The 14,716-nt window shown below is 38.9% G+C and overlaps 1 protein-coding gene across 1 annotated transcript; it reads left to right on the top strand.

Moving 5' to 3' along the window:
* The first annotated feature begins 4,770 nt into the window (after positions 1 to 4,770).
* On the top strand, positions 4,771 to 11,402 carry LOC135707082 (protein maelstrom homolog). Its single transcript, XM_065228821.1, has 3 exons — positions 4,771 to 5,547; positions 9,714 to 10,896; positions 10,959 to 11,402. The coding sequence occupies exons 1-2, from the start codon at positions 5,185 to 5,187 to the stop codon at positions 10,887 to 10,889; spliced, it is 1,539 nt and encodes a 512-aa protein (XP_065084893.1). The 5' UTR covers positions 4,771 to 5,184; the 3' UTR covers positions 10,890 to 10,896; positions 10,959 to 11,402.
* Positions 11,403 to 14,716: the final 3,314 nt, after the last annotated feature.

Below are 14,716 nucleotides of genomic sequence, written 5' to 3'. Positions count from 1 at the left end.
ATTTTCCAGTACTAGTCAGGTCTTTCCCACGGCGCAGTGGATTACTGCCAACGGTGCCACCTCAAGTGGGAATGCGATTCGAAACCGAGTTGACGTTGATGCTCAAAAGTGAGGCCGGCAACATAGTAGAAGCGATTCGAAGCGATTCGATTCGTTGGCAATAAGCGGAGCGCTTGCGTGAAAGCACCCTCTATGAGCGTTCTATGGGAATCGCCCAAACCAGCCATAGTGAAAGCGATGCGAAAAGGTGTAAAGCGTTCAGCAAAGCGACAGAGCTGTTCGTGTTGTGTTTTGACGCCTTCGAACGCAAGTGGACTGATTCTAATGAGGAAAAATGGACACCGAAAATTTGAACAAATATTTTGCACTGCGCGCGCGACTGTAATGTTTTCAAAAACGCTTTCACTATGTCATAGGTTGCTTCGCTTGCCGCTGCATTTCGCTTTGCCAATTGCTATCGCATCGAATCGCTTCGAATCGCTTCTACTATGTTGTCGGCCTGAGAAAATGTTCCGGATTTCACTACCCACACAGATTAGTGGGAAAACAAACCGTCCGTTCATCCATGTGTGCTAGATAGAGAAAGATGATGAAACGGCAAAAAGGTCTATGCACCTGAAACCGACGGAGAATCGCAAGTGCTGTGGTGAGGCAGAAGGAAACAAGTTAGCACTTTCATTATCACGACGTTCTTATGCATAATCTAGTGTGACGTAACGTTGGATCATACGTAAGAACACCGTGAGAACGAAAGAGTTGTCAACATTCCTTCTGCCGCACCTACAGTAACGCACACGGTTCCCGCACGGATTGTTCCTTACTTTCTCACTCTAATCAAAATTTCCTTCGATGAGTGAGAAAACAGCACCACGTCAACGCGAGCGAGAACGAGGGTTGCCAGATCATTGCACACAAAAGCAACTTGAATTAATTCAAAGCAAAAATACTAGCGAACCTGGCGGTGAAGGGCGCAAGGTGGACTAAAATTCTATTACAGAGAACCACATTATTTTAATTAATTTCTTCGGAGAAAGTCGTCTGTCACTTCGTTTGTGCTTAATCTAGCTCGGTAAAATCTTCATACATACTTCAAGTCCCCGCGTACATCGTACGGGTTAGGCAAAAATGTGCGTCTATCTTGAAAAACTGACGCATTAATGGCCCTTCGCTCATTTTCAACTTCTATTCAATTTTCATACTGCCGTACTCTAACGGAACTATCCACCTACCCTCTTCTAAAAAGATCATTCTCTAGCTAATAAATCATCACACTAAAGCTTCATGTTAGCATTTCCAACCAACACTAAATCTTTATTTTTTTTCGATTATACAGATAGGAAATGGCTTACGCTGTTTTTTCTGCAAGCAACTAGTTCCGGGGTACGCTGATGGGCTACACCGCCATATAAATTTTCACCTCAAAGAAAATCATTTTAATGCAGACATGATTTCATATGACTGCACTTTTTCAAAGTGTAACATGAGATATGCTCACTTCACATCTCTCAAACGGCACATTATTCAAGAACATCCAGCGATACCAGATGAAATCATTGCTCCCCTGAACGCCCCCCTCAATATTGAGTTCAATCTTCCTTTAAAAAAAGCTAGGTTAGAATCACAGCCAAATCCACCCGCAGAGAATTCCTCAGCAAATAAGGCCCATGAAGATATATGATAATATTGCCAGAATCATAGTAAATTTACCTTTCGGATAAACTCCACGATAGTGAGCTTTCACCAATTATGAACAACTATTTGAGCAACTTGTTGTCTGAGAAATATATGAGCTTTTCTCATGGAAACTTCCCGAATTAGTTACATGGGTCTCCCCCAGGGCTCATGCTTAAGCCCCCTTCTTTATAATTTTTATGTAAAAGACATTGATGGTTGTCTTGATGAAAATTGCTCGCTAAGGCAGCTTGCAGATGACGGCGTTGTGTCCGTTATAGGGCCAAGTGCACCGGACCAGCAAGGACCATTGCAAGATACCTTAGACAATTTGTCTACTTGGGCTATGAAGCTGGGTATCGAATTCTCTCCGGAGAAAACTGAGTTGGTTGTTTTTTTCTAGGAAGCATCATCCTGCACAGTTACAGCACAGACAAACAGACGTAACTCATTGAATATTTCTCACTGTAAAACATCGTCGCTAAAACATTACCGCCATCTGTTGAGTACACTGTGGTGGGTAGTACGCTGAACAGATGGCGGTAGTGTGTAAACGTCAAACGCAAGGGAATTTACTATGCGCGCCACAGGTGGTGGTACTACCAACTATGATACTTTTAAATTGACCGTTAAATGCTTGTTCGATCAACAACTTGCGAGTGTTATGTCTGTTTGTCTGTGGTTACAGCTTCAACTAAAGGGTAGAACAATCACTCAAAGTATATCTTTCAAGTATTTAGGTGTCTGGTTCGATTCCAAATGCACATGGGGAAAACATATTGCGTATCTGAAACAAAAATGCCAACAAAGAATCAATTTTCTTCGTACAATTACCGGAACTTGGTGGGGAGCACACCCGGAAGATCTGATCAGGTTGTACCGAACAACCATCCTTTCGGTTTTAGAGTACGGCAGCTTTTGCTTCCAATCCGCAGCAAAAACACACATTCTTAAGCTGCAACGGATTCAATACCATTGCCTTCGTATTGCGCTAGGCTGTATGCACTCGACTCATACGATGAGCCTCGAAGTACTCGCGGGTGTTCTCCCACTGACAGATCGTTTCGCTGAGCTGTCTTTCCGGTTTCTCATCCGTTGTGAAGTATTGAATCCTTTGGTAATAGAACACTTTGAGAAGCTGCTCGACCGAAATCCTCAAACAAGACTCATGAGTTTGTACTATGAGTACATGACGCTGGAGGTTGGTCCTTCTTCCTTAATCTCCAATCGTGATTGCTTTCAAGCCTTCTATAGTTCCTCTGTAAATGTTGATCTGACCATGATGCAAGAAATCCATGGAATACCAGATCACCATCGGTCGATGGTTGTTCCCTCAATTTTTGCAATCAAGTACCACCATGTAAGTAACGATAAAAGATTTTTCACAGATGGGTCAACCATAAATGCTTCCACTGGATTTGGTGTATTTAATCAATTTCATAGCGCCTCCTATAAACTACAGAAACCATGCTCCGTATACGTTGCGGAACTCGCAGCTATATTGTACGCAGTAGAGCGAATTGCCTCACTACCTTCTGACCATTATTTCATTTTTACGAATAGTCTTAGCTCATTGGAGGCTATTCGTTCAATGAGGCCGATGAAGCACTCCTCGTATTTCCTGCCTGAAATACGATCTAAACTGAGTGCTTTATCTAACTGCTCCTATACTATCACCTTAGCTTGGGTCCCATCTCATTGTTCAATTCCGGGTAATGAGAAAGCGGACTCATTGGCTAAGGTGGGCGCTATGGAAGGCGATATTTTTGAGCGACAAATCGCCTTCAACGAATTTTTCTCCATTGCTCGCCAGCAAGTCCTCATCAGTTGGCAACAAAAATGGAATGATGGTGAATTGGGAAGATGGTTACATTCTATTCTCCCACAGGTGTCGAACAAACCATGGTTCAAAGGGTTGGACATGAGCCGCGACTTTATACGCGTTATATCAAGGCTTATGTCCAATCACTGCTCGTTAGACTCGCACTTCTATCGAATTGGGCTCTCAGGCAGCAATTTATGTGCGTGTGGCAGTGGTTATCACGATATCGAGCATGTTGTTTGGTCGTGTACCTTACACCGTGTTGCCAGATCTGAGTTATCCACATCCCTCAGGGCCCGAGGAAAACAACCCGCGATACCCGTTAGAGATGTCTTGGCGAGCCGAGACCTCGACTATTTGAATTTAATTTATGTGTTTTTAAAACGGATAGATTTGAGGATTTAGAAGTTAGTGTCATCTTGTGTTCTCCCAAGTTGTTAGCTACCCATCGGTGTACCCCCATGTTTGTCTTTTTCATCAGAGTGTCGCCTAGTTCGAGATCAAGAGCACATTGCTCTCCAAACCTTGTGTTCACAATCCCTACCCTGCCATCCATTTGTTACAATTTGTTACCCCTAACCTCGAGATAGCCGCGAGTAATCGGCCCCCGCTTTACTGACGTTAGTTTTAAGTAATTTTGTTATCCAAACAATGAATATCGGGTCCGCAAAGCTACAGCAAATGAGCCTGGAAAAATAAACGAATTATTAAAAAAAAAATTCTAAATTTGTTTACATTTGTAATCAATTATACTGAATTGGTAGTTGATTTAACGGTAATAAGCGTGGTTATATTGAAAATAAGTGTTTTCTGCAAAATAGCATTCCAAACGATTGTCCTTGTTTCAGTGTAGAATTATTGAAAGTGTGAATTTTTCGAGGAATTTTTACCTAAAATTTTATCGTATATAATCTTAGGGAGCACGCTATTTCAAAACTCCCCAAAAATTTGGGTAGAATCCACCCAGATCGGTCTAAACTGAACCTACCCAAAAATGGGTAAACTGTGTTGGGAGTGACAAGTTGACAAATGAACAACGTCGATCGGATTCATGTCGATGTTCTTAATTTGTCAACTTGTCACTTCAAACACAATTTACCCATTTTTGGGTAGGTTCAGTTTTGACCGATCTGGGTGGATACTACCCAAATTTGGGGAGTTTTGAAATAGCGTGTGTATGCCAGACACAGCGCTATGCAAATTTCAATGCGGTTTTGTAAATGCGTTGAGACTGCGTTTATCTATTTCCGTTTCCGTTTTTTTTCGACAGACTTTTCTAGCGTGCTGTTTCAAAAGATTCCAACTTGTTTCATCTATAAAAACTTTTGTATGTTTCATTCTGTGGTGTTTTGATAATATACTGATGCATAGAGTCGTAAGCGCATGTCTGCAAGCTGAAAATTGAAGACTTCACATCATTTGCATATCCAAAACATCGCTTTCATTGTGTTTGTAAGTGTTTTGGTTTTTATAGACAAAAGTGATTAGGCCTTATTGAATGAGAACGATTAATTTGTAAGCCAGTGCAGTGCAAAGCTAAGTCATACAAGCAGTCGGATTAGTTTTTTGAACGTGTTAATTATTTCTTAGTGATCGGATATTTTTTCATAGTTTCTCCGGAGCATTTTCATTGTTTATCACGGGAAAAGCAGAATATTTTTCTTGCGAATATTGTGTACAGGATCCGAACAATGCCGGCTCGTAAGAAACCAGCACCGAAAGGACCGTTCTTCTTCTTCATGTTGGAGTTTCGTCGACGGGAGGAAACTAAAGGCAAGAGTTTCCCTGGAGGAATGGAGCAGGTCATGCAAGAAGCCGGACCTTCATGGAATCGGCTCAAAGAAGCTGAACGGCAGGTCTACAAGGATCAAGCCGCAGCCTATAAAAATCAACCGAAGCAAAACTACGGCGAAAAGTACACCGCCCAGGGTGTTCCGTATTCGCTGGTCGAGATGCAGAAACAGGAGCTACTGAAAAAGCAACAAACGATTGGATTAGTTATTTCCGAGATGATTCAAACCGCTATGCATAACAATGTGTTGGAGAAGATGCAGGTAAAATGAATTGTAATTAAATTAACGTATATCAAAATATTATCTTGAAAAACGACAGATCCCTCAGGCAATCGTGACATTTTTTTTGTTTGCTGTTGTCTGATGACGACTAAGACCATAATGGATCAACAATAAAAAATAGCCCATCAGCATTTGTAAACAAACCGTTCCAAAGCCCAATCAAATTAGGTTTTGCACCGTCGGGGTTAACCTCAATCTGATGACAGTTCAGAGGTACTGTTTACGTGGCCAAAATTCTGCAATGTCCACGATCAACATCCTTTCACCGCGCTCTTTCTCGACTATTTTCAAGTTCAAATTCGGAAATTTTAGAATATTTTTTTTTCGATCCATTGAGCTGAAACGTTCGCCAAAGAACTACAAATATGTTCAATTCGCCAAAGAACTACAAATATGATCACCAAATATTAAATTTTTGGAAGCACCTGCCGGAAACTTAAAAAAAGTGAAATTGTTCAAAATAATAGCAGTACTAATAATTTTCATTTCAGCTTAATTTTGATATTTTAAATTTTACATTTCTCAAAATTCTAACAATCTCCAACCAATTAACAAATGTACTTAATAGTTAAAAATGTTTAAAATATTTGCAGCAAGTAAATTTTCAAATAAAAAACGGCTATTATTTTGAACAATTTAACCTCTTTCCGGCAGGTGCTTCCAAAAATTTAATATTTTGTATTTACGATTGAACATATTTGTAGTTCTTTGGCAAATGTTTCAGCTCAATTGATCATAAGTTAACTAATTTACATCATGTCAAAGTTGACCATTTTGTATGAAAATTGGCACGCTCTGCTATTTAATCGAACACAGCTGTATATGCTGCTAGTACTGCAAAATATACAATTTGAGGTAATAGCATAAAAGAGTACAACGTCGGTACAATCAACCGGTGGAAACCCGGGCAGGTTTAAACTAAAGATTTTAAATTGGCTCACTACTTGACTGGCCTATTGGTCCCAAGTACACTGAAGTCTTTTTTACACGGTTTTTCGCGATTTACGCGGTACGTTTTTAACGATTTCTCGTCAACGATACAACCTATCGACTTGATTCCAATCACATTATCCGTTTCAAGCTATAGGTAATGAAATACTTTAAAAAATCACAATTTTTGGTGTAAATACAGAAATTAAAAAAAAAATATGTTTATATGGACCATAGCATGCTATACATAATTACAAATGCATCAAAATCCCTTTTTTTAAAACATTTAACCATGTGAAAAATCAAAATCACGTAGGTCTTTTTTTACACGGTTTTTTTACAGGCACATATCCCCCGTGTAAAAAAAAAATCTTAAGTCTACATCGATTAATTCGCTATGAAAGTTTGACAGATTAAATGAGGGGTTCGTGGATTTTCCGATCTTTCGAGGGGTGCATCGATTAGCTTGGGACCAAAGATAGGACCAGAGCTGAGCCAAAAAGTTGAGCATAATGCTTCGGGACCTTCTGGTCTTAGAGTTACCTCTAATGGTGTACTTCACTAATAAAAATTCAATGATTATTTTTATGAGTCCCACACTTGAATTTTTGCAATGTGATAAACAAATGATATATGTGTCGGACACATAGTTCTTATGTGTATAAAATTCATGTGTAAACACACATACTATTCATTTGACTCATAAAATTCATGTATACTTCTGAGTGGATCCTGTTTATGTGTGGACACATGAAAATCATGTTGAATTTTACATGGAAATTCGCCAATAAAAATGTGTCGAATTTTTTTGAGTGTTTGTATATCTGTCGAAGGCCTTAAATGCATTTAAGCTACACAGAGAAAAAAAAAATACCTAAATTTTAGTACTTTTTACTTAATTTTGGGTAATTTTGAGTTTTGCATCCCACTCTCACTTTTTGTTGTTATCAAAAACGGAACGAGAGATTCGATTTTCGCATGGCTATTGTTCAATGAGCTAATAGTATAATAGTAAGTATATGAGATATTGTCAAATTTGAGTCAATTGAACTTATTTTTGGGTAGAAAATACTCACGAGTAAGTAATTATTTTTGCCGTAGTCAAATGTAAACTACTCTAAGTGGTTTACTGAAAATTATCTTATTGAACGGAACATGGGAGATGAGTGAAATAAACTTAATTTTGGGTTTTTTTTTTCATAAATTTTAAAAATGATTATTGGATTTCATTTTCATTTTTATTTTACAGCGTTTGGTGGGGCAATGGGACCGCAAGTCAATCCAAAGCCAAGGATAAAGGAAGGGTAATGGCTGAATAGTCTATGCGGACCACTTGAACGCCATGGGAAAAGGAAGGGATTGAAGATGTCATTTATTGGGGGGTTTTGAGGAAATGACACAGTACTAGATTTGTGCTGCAAAATGTAAAGAAACCGAAAATCCATCTCCCACTGATTCATCCTTTCACATATATACCAAATTGATATTTTAAAGCAACCATCAAAATAAACAGACAATATATGAATATAATATATATGGTCCCCAGTTCATGAGTTGATGAGTCGATAGGTAGGGTCCAGGCACAGGAGTGGAACTTTGGATCAGAAAGTGGCTCCACTTGTCATTTGCGAACACAAGCGCACCTAGCGGTAGAAGGCATGTTCTGCCTGCAGTTAAGATAGGCAGCATGCTATGATAGTGTGAGTGCACATAGAAAGCCCGTGTGGAACGCTACCACAACACATCGCTTGTTGAGCAGAAAAACGAATACTTTTTGATTCACCGATTTGTTAGCACTTCTCCTTCTGTTCTGTGGTCCAGGTGTGGGAGCTGCCTCCCTGGCGTCGGTAGTATTGGTGCTCAGCACGGAAAAGAAGATCGACAAAAAACAAATCAAAGGAAAAAAAAGAAGTTTGCTGAGGACTCAGAAAACTTGTTTTGCCGAGATTTGCACAGCCGAGCTCGGTAGAAAAAAAAAAAAAAACTATGTGTGTACACACACAGATTTTTTTGCCGGATCTCAGTTAAAGACTTGCCGAGATTCAGCTAACAAACGGGAATTTTGCCGACATCTCAGCTAACAAACAAATTTTTTGCTGAATCTCTGCAAGTTTTTCACTGACATTCAGCTATATAAAATGCCGAGCTGCTCGGTGGTGCCCATATCGGCAAAAAAAATCTAAGTGTGTACGAAACATATAATTTAAAGTATTTCACTAAATACATATATAAAATACTTAAGACCTGTGTTTCTTATGTAGAAGAATTATAGGAAATCTGCAAAACTGATAGATTTAAAGCTTCGTTCAAAAACCAGGAATTTTTATAGAAGAAACCAGGAAAACCGGGGAAAAAGCAAGAATTTAAAATCAGAAATTCACTTGCCACCCTGCAATAACAACAAGTTGGAAGTCAATTTTCGGGAAAATTGCTAGAAACTTTCTGAAGAAATTGTAGATATCTCGTGGAAGAAGTCGGGGTCAACGAAACTTTCAAAACAAGCTTCTAGACATTTCCGGACGCAATGTAGAAGAATCTTCTGGGGTAGAAATTGAAATTAATTTAAAAATTATCTACTGCTTTGTGGGTAGTTATCAGAAGTTATAAATAGAATATTCGAATGAATAACTACCAAAAATAAATGTTTTTACCTGAATAAAAGTAGACAAAAATGAATGGGAAACGGTCTATTGATGGTAAGAAACCTAAGAAACACCGTGGTTTATTAAAACCAATGCTTGATATTAGGTAGTCTGCATTGCATTACTGAAGCTCTTCGCATGTCGGTCCCATAGTTGTTTTTGTCAAAACTGAGTTTTTCAATGCAAATGCTAGATAATCACGCATACCTATTTTCACAATACTGGATGAACTCAACAACTTTGTTTGGAAATACAGTCAAATTAGTTGTCCCATCACATAAGAAGCAATGGTACGAAGCAAACTTTAAACGTGATTTTCTCGGCTTACTGATTTTCGTTATGGGACGGACATGCGAATAGCGGCAGATTAGGCCGTACGAAGAACAAGAGATAACTTTCCTTTCCAGTGCTTTTCTTACGGAGCGAGTAACCTATACTCCTTTATTCATGATCCATTATCAATTTTTTTAATTGAATGTTTTAAATAATATATGCTTATTAAATTTGTAGTGAATGCTGTCTTGACTACGGTCTACTCCTAATTGAATTGTTCTATTGTTTTGAATTTTTCAGATGTACTTCATTTCGATTAACCATTTCTGCAAAACATCTACAAATGTGTTCGTACCGGCCGAGTTGGCAATGGTGCAATACAATCTAGAATTGGGTGTCCAGGCTAAGATGCACGAACTGATCAATCCCGTCAAATTGCCTTTGGGACTGGCACTTGAAGCGACCCAGTTAAGCGAAGAAACTCATGAGTTGCCTATTCCACCGAATGCGATGGGCGAAACCGATCTCGATAACGTGCTGCAGAAAATCTTGAATTTTACCGATTACAAAAACAATACCCAAAAACAGTTTCCCGTTATAACTGATGAAAAGCAAGTTCCGGTGGTTGAAAGCATTTTGGAGCAGTGCGACGAAGATTCGAAGATCGATTATCGATTTCTGGTAATTCCACTGGGAGAGTTCTTTTTCCACTTGAAGCGTGCCACGGAAAAATACGGATTGGACATTTGCACCTTCCCATCCAAAACCATAGCGGATATTTTACTGAAGAAAGACACGTACGAATATACCAGCGGAATTGCATGCGATTTTCACGAGAAGCGAGGAAATACCAGATTCTGTGCACTGTCGAAGGCTGTTCGCTGGACGTACATACTTTCTGACAATTGCTGTCTGGATCTGAGCATTGATTTGATTGCTGGGTGCCATTTGCCGTCGAACGCCGACACTACACTGTGTTTAAATCTGGCCGAAACAACATCGTATACCAACCAGGGTCAGACTGATGGATTATCTATGGTTTCTTCGGTGCAGACTAATTATACACTTCCGAATATCCAGAAACATCGCGCAATGAGTACTTTCTATGACGAGAAATGTTCCTTTGTGTCTCGTGTAGCAGGACCCAGTAAGGAAACGAAAAAAGATGCTGGCGCCTTGATGAATCCGTTCCAAATGATTGATGTCAACGACAGCGTTTATGATCCCAATTTGCCGAGAAAGAGTACTGAACAAATCGCCGCGACAACCAGGAGCTGCAAAACACAAGACCGGGACACGGAGGTTGGAATGATACGCCAGCCAGCGGTCACGGAATCAGGTCGCGGGCGTGGAGCGTTGCTTAATAATTCATTTAGTGCAGTGCTACCACCAGCAAGCCAACGGCAGCATTTTTTCGCTGATATGTCTTCTATTGGTACGAATTATTCCGTGAAACTAAGCGACGATGACGATTAATCATTCGGTAATTACGTAGGTGGCAATTGAAATAACCAAAACTAATATTTAGCTTATTTATTGTTTCAGATTTCTGGTTGTTGTTAGTATTTCATAAACGAAATATTAAAAACGTGTTCAAAAGCATTATTTCGATAACAATTTCGAAAATATTCAAATGCTCAATTATCAATTCATTTGATTTCAAATTCGCGATACTTATTTTTACTATATAACAGTTGAAAAGATCTCAAACAAATCGAAATAAGTCCAGGATATCAAACATGCATTATCAAATCCAAGATATTGTTGTTAAAAAAAACTAAATAAATTTGCCAATAAATGTTGTACGATCCCAGCCTAAGACTAGACATATATTTTTTTTTTAGCCGAGGACTTTATAAAAGAAGATAGTCGATCTTCAAGAAACTTGAATTTGAATTGCAATCGAAGCTAAAGCTTTACATAGCAACGTGTTCTTATCAAATCAGAACAGGTTAGAACTTATACTTGAATAAACACATCGAACGTAGGTTTGGCAAATTTGTAGTTCTGCGTTTCTTTCGAATTCCGAACAGTATTGGTCCTTTTTTATCCGGCAGGTGAGTACCGGTGTTTGTTGCAGTTTTCCGTTATAGTAAATTTTAGCTTTCCATGCTGGTATTGCATTCGTACCACTAATCCAAAGTCGCGAGTGAGCTGCGAATCGAAGTTACGCGGCCGTTGAATCTGACTCATATTTGACTAAAATTCGGAAAAATGTAGCTCCTCATAGACACTGAGCAAAATCTTTCTTGATTTTCCACGAAAAACTTATCGAATATGAGGAAAATCGATAGAGGTTTCACTCAGTATGATTAGTATACGATTCTGTGACACTACCCCGAACGCCGTTACCCTGAACGGTACACTACCCCGAATAGTACACTACCCCGAATGGGCACTACCCCGAATGGCCACTACCCCGAAATTAAGACAAATGGAAGAACAGCAAGGGATCAAAAGAAGGGTAAATTTTTGAGAAGAAAATTTCCTTTTCTAATTTATACTGAATACAAATGATAGGATTCTATAACATTCCCCAGAATCTCATTCCCCAGAATGCACCATTCCCCAGAAAAGCATTTCCCAGAATGTACCATTCCCCAGAAAAGTATGCAATGTATTAGATTGACTAGTTTTGTTTATTATAGTCACTCCTGGAATCTTCTTTCGCGTAGGGGAATTTACGTATTCTCGTCAATCTAAGCAGTGTCCGCACTTCTATTAGCATTTTCTCAGCGTCACGCACATATATGACGTGTCTGTTGGTTTAAATTCATCTGCTGCTTGCTTCTCTATCCATTCTAATCGACCGAATTCTTCAAAACTGTTTGAAAGCGTTTTTATAACGCTCCAAACTTCTCAGGTGAGTGTGACTATTGTCGGCAGCCTCGTTTTCTTCGGCAACCTTCCCATTTGAACTGCGTGTTAACCAGCTGTTCTATTATCGGCAACTTGAAATCAACCCCATTTTAGAGTACGTATGCTTCATTTGAATACAAATCTGGCATAACAGGACTGCTCAGACGTACACATACAATCAGATTGAAGCTGAAAGACTAAAGAATCGTTTGGATGCATTCAGGGAAGTGTGTTGATGGGAAAACATAGTGAAATTAACGTTTAAATTTTGGTTGCCGAAAACAGTCAATGGGTGCCGAAGCCGACATTTACCCTATATAAAAAGAAAAGAAAAACTTAATGGCTCAAGGGGGTTTCCCATCTTTGAAAATACAACAATAGACAATAATTAATTCTTTGGATATGCGATAAAGAAGGGAATATTCCCTTCTTTGAATATGTAAAAGAGAACATAATTAATTCGTTAAATATATGATAGAGAAGAAAATATTCCCTTCTTTGAAAATATAACAAAAGGAAATAATTAATTATTGGATAAACGATAAAGAAGGGAATACCTATTCCACAGACAAACCTATTCCTTTCTTTGAATATACACTGGAGTCGCTTTTTACGCGGTTTTTTTTACACGGTTTTTTTAACGCGGTTTTTTTTACGCGGATTTCGGAATTTACGCGGTTTTTTTTTACGCGGATTCCGGAATTTACGCGGTTTTTTTTTACGCGGATTTTGGTTTTTTTTACGCGGATTTCAGAATTGACGCTGTATATCGCTTTTTACGCGGTTTTTTCTTACACGGTCTTTTTTTACGCGGTTTTTTTTTACGCGGATTTCGGAATTTACGCGGTTTTTTTTACGCGGATTCCGGAATTTACGCGGTTTTTTTTACGCGGGACGTATCACCCGCGTAAAAAGCGACTCCAGTGTATAAAAGAGAAAATAATTAATTCTTTTGATGTATGATAAAGAAGGGAATATTCCCTTCTTTTAATATATAAGGAAAATATGTAATCAATAATAGGCGCCGGTGGTGTAGTGGTAAGCGTGATTACCTCTCACCCCAGCAGGCCTGGGTTCAATCCCAGTCGGCGCCGCCGGGATGTTCTGAGGCATAACATCTCTGATCACGCCTTCCTTCGGATGGGAAGTAAAGCCGTTGGTCCCCGGTTCATGAGTTGATGGGTCGATAGGTAGGGTCCAGGTGTGGGAGCTGCCTTCCTGGCACGTCGGTAGCATTGGTGCTCAGCACGGAAAACAAGATCGACGGAAAAAACAAACCAAAGGAAAAAAAAAAAAAAACAAATTAACAAAAGGCCGAAAAAACTCGTAGTTTTTTCGGCTTTTTGTGTTTTCGGCCTTTCGTGATTCGGCCTTTTGTGTATTTCGGCCTTTCGTAGTACTCCCATATTATGATCTAATACTTAATATGAAATATCGGTATAGATGAAAACTGGAATAACCCATCAGCGAGAAACCATTTTACTTTCTGTATGTTGAACATAGTGTTGGAAGTAGTGCGCAGTAATCACACAATAAAGCGCTATGCGCAGGGAAGAGTTCGCGAATCATAGTGAACTCTTGCTTCACTGATTTGCATGAATCAATTTTAAAAATGCTCTTATATGTACCTAGACATAATAGTTATATTAGCAAATTAAGTGCTTCTAAATTCCAATAAAAAATATCATTTGTATTGAGTATAAATTCCAAAACAAAATTTCCTTCTAAAAAATGTACCCTTCTTTTGATCCCTTGCATTAATTTGTCTTAATTTCGGGGTAATGGCCATTCGGGGTAATAGGACATTCGGGGTAACGGCGTTCGGGGTTATAGCGTTCGGGGTAGTGTCACAGAATCTAGTATACTCCTAGACTGAGTAAAATTTCCATCGATTCGTCACAACAAGTTCTTTAACTTTAAGTACACACAGTAACAGTAGTAGAGTAACCCTTTCTGACCATTTCAAGCGCTTTTACCAGTTACAAAAAGTCGTAAACTGTGCTCCTTTTGCGAAACATGTAGACAATAACTCACTCTGTTAATATCAGGCACAAGAGTAGTGAAATTATTTATATTATAAGGTTTTTGATCAAAACTTTATTACTTTCACCGGCTTAAGCGCTGGCCAGACTGAGCAGTTATAACATGTTATAACGGTTGTCAAATAATTACAACACAGAAACCACCATCAAGATAGCGCTATAACATGTTATAACTCTGTAAAGGGTGTCCACGATGAAATTGCCACACACAAAATTGATTCGCAAAATTCGAGTTTTCATCCGATTGCCATCAAATTTTCAGGGATTGAGAAATAACTATTAAACTTCATTTTACCATTTTACTCGTATTTTATTTACAGTCTATACGCAAATGCCCGCACCTTGGCCTTAACCCCGGCCATAAGATTCTGCACAACCTGTGAATCAACCGTTTTTTGCATG

Source organism: Ochlerotatus camptorhynchus, unplaced genomic scaffold, assembly GCF_037179485.1.
Source record: "Ochlerotatus camptorhynchus isolate MF236.1 unplaced genomic scaffold, CSIRO-AGI_Acam_v1.1 ptg000303l, whole genome shotgun sequence".
Lineage (NCBI taxonomy): Eukaryota > Metazoa > Arthropoda > Insecta > Diptera > Culicidae > Ochlerotatus > Ochlerotatus camptorhynchus.
Note: the sequence above shows the minus strand (reverse complement) of the source record. Positions and strands in the feature narration are given on the sequence as shown.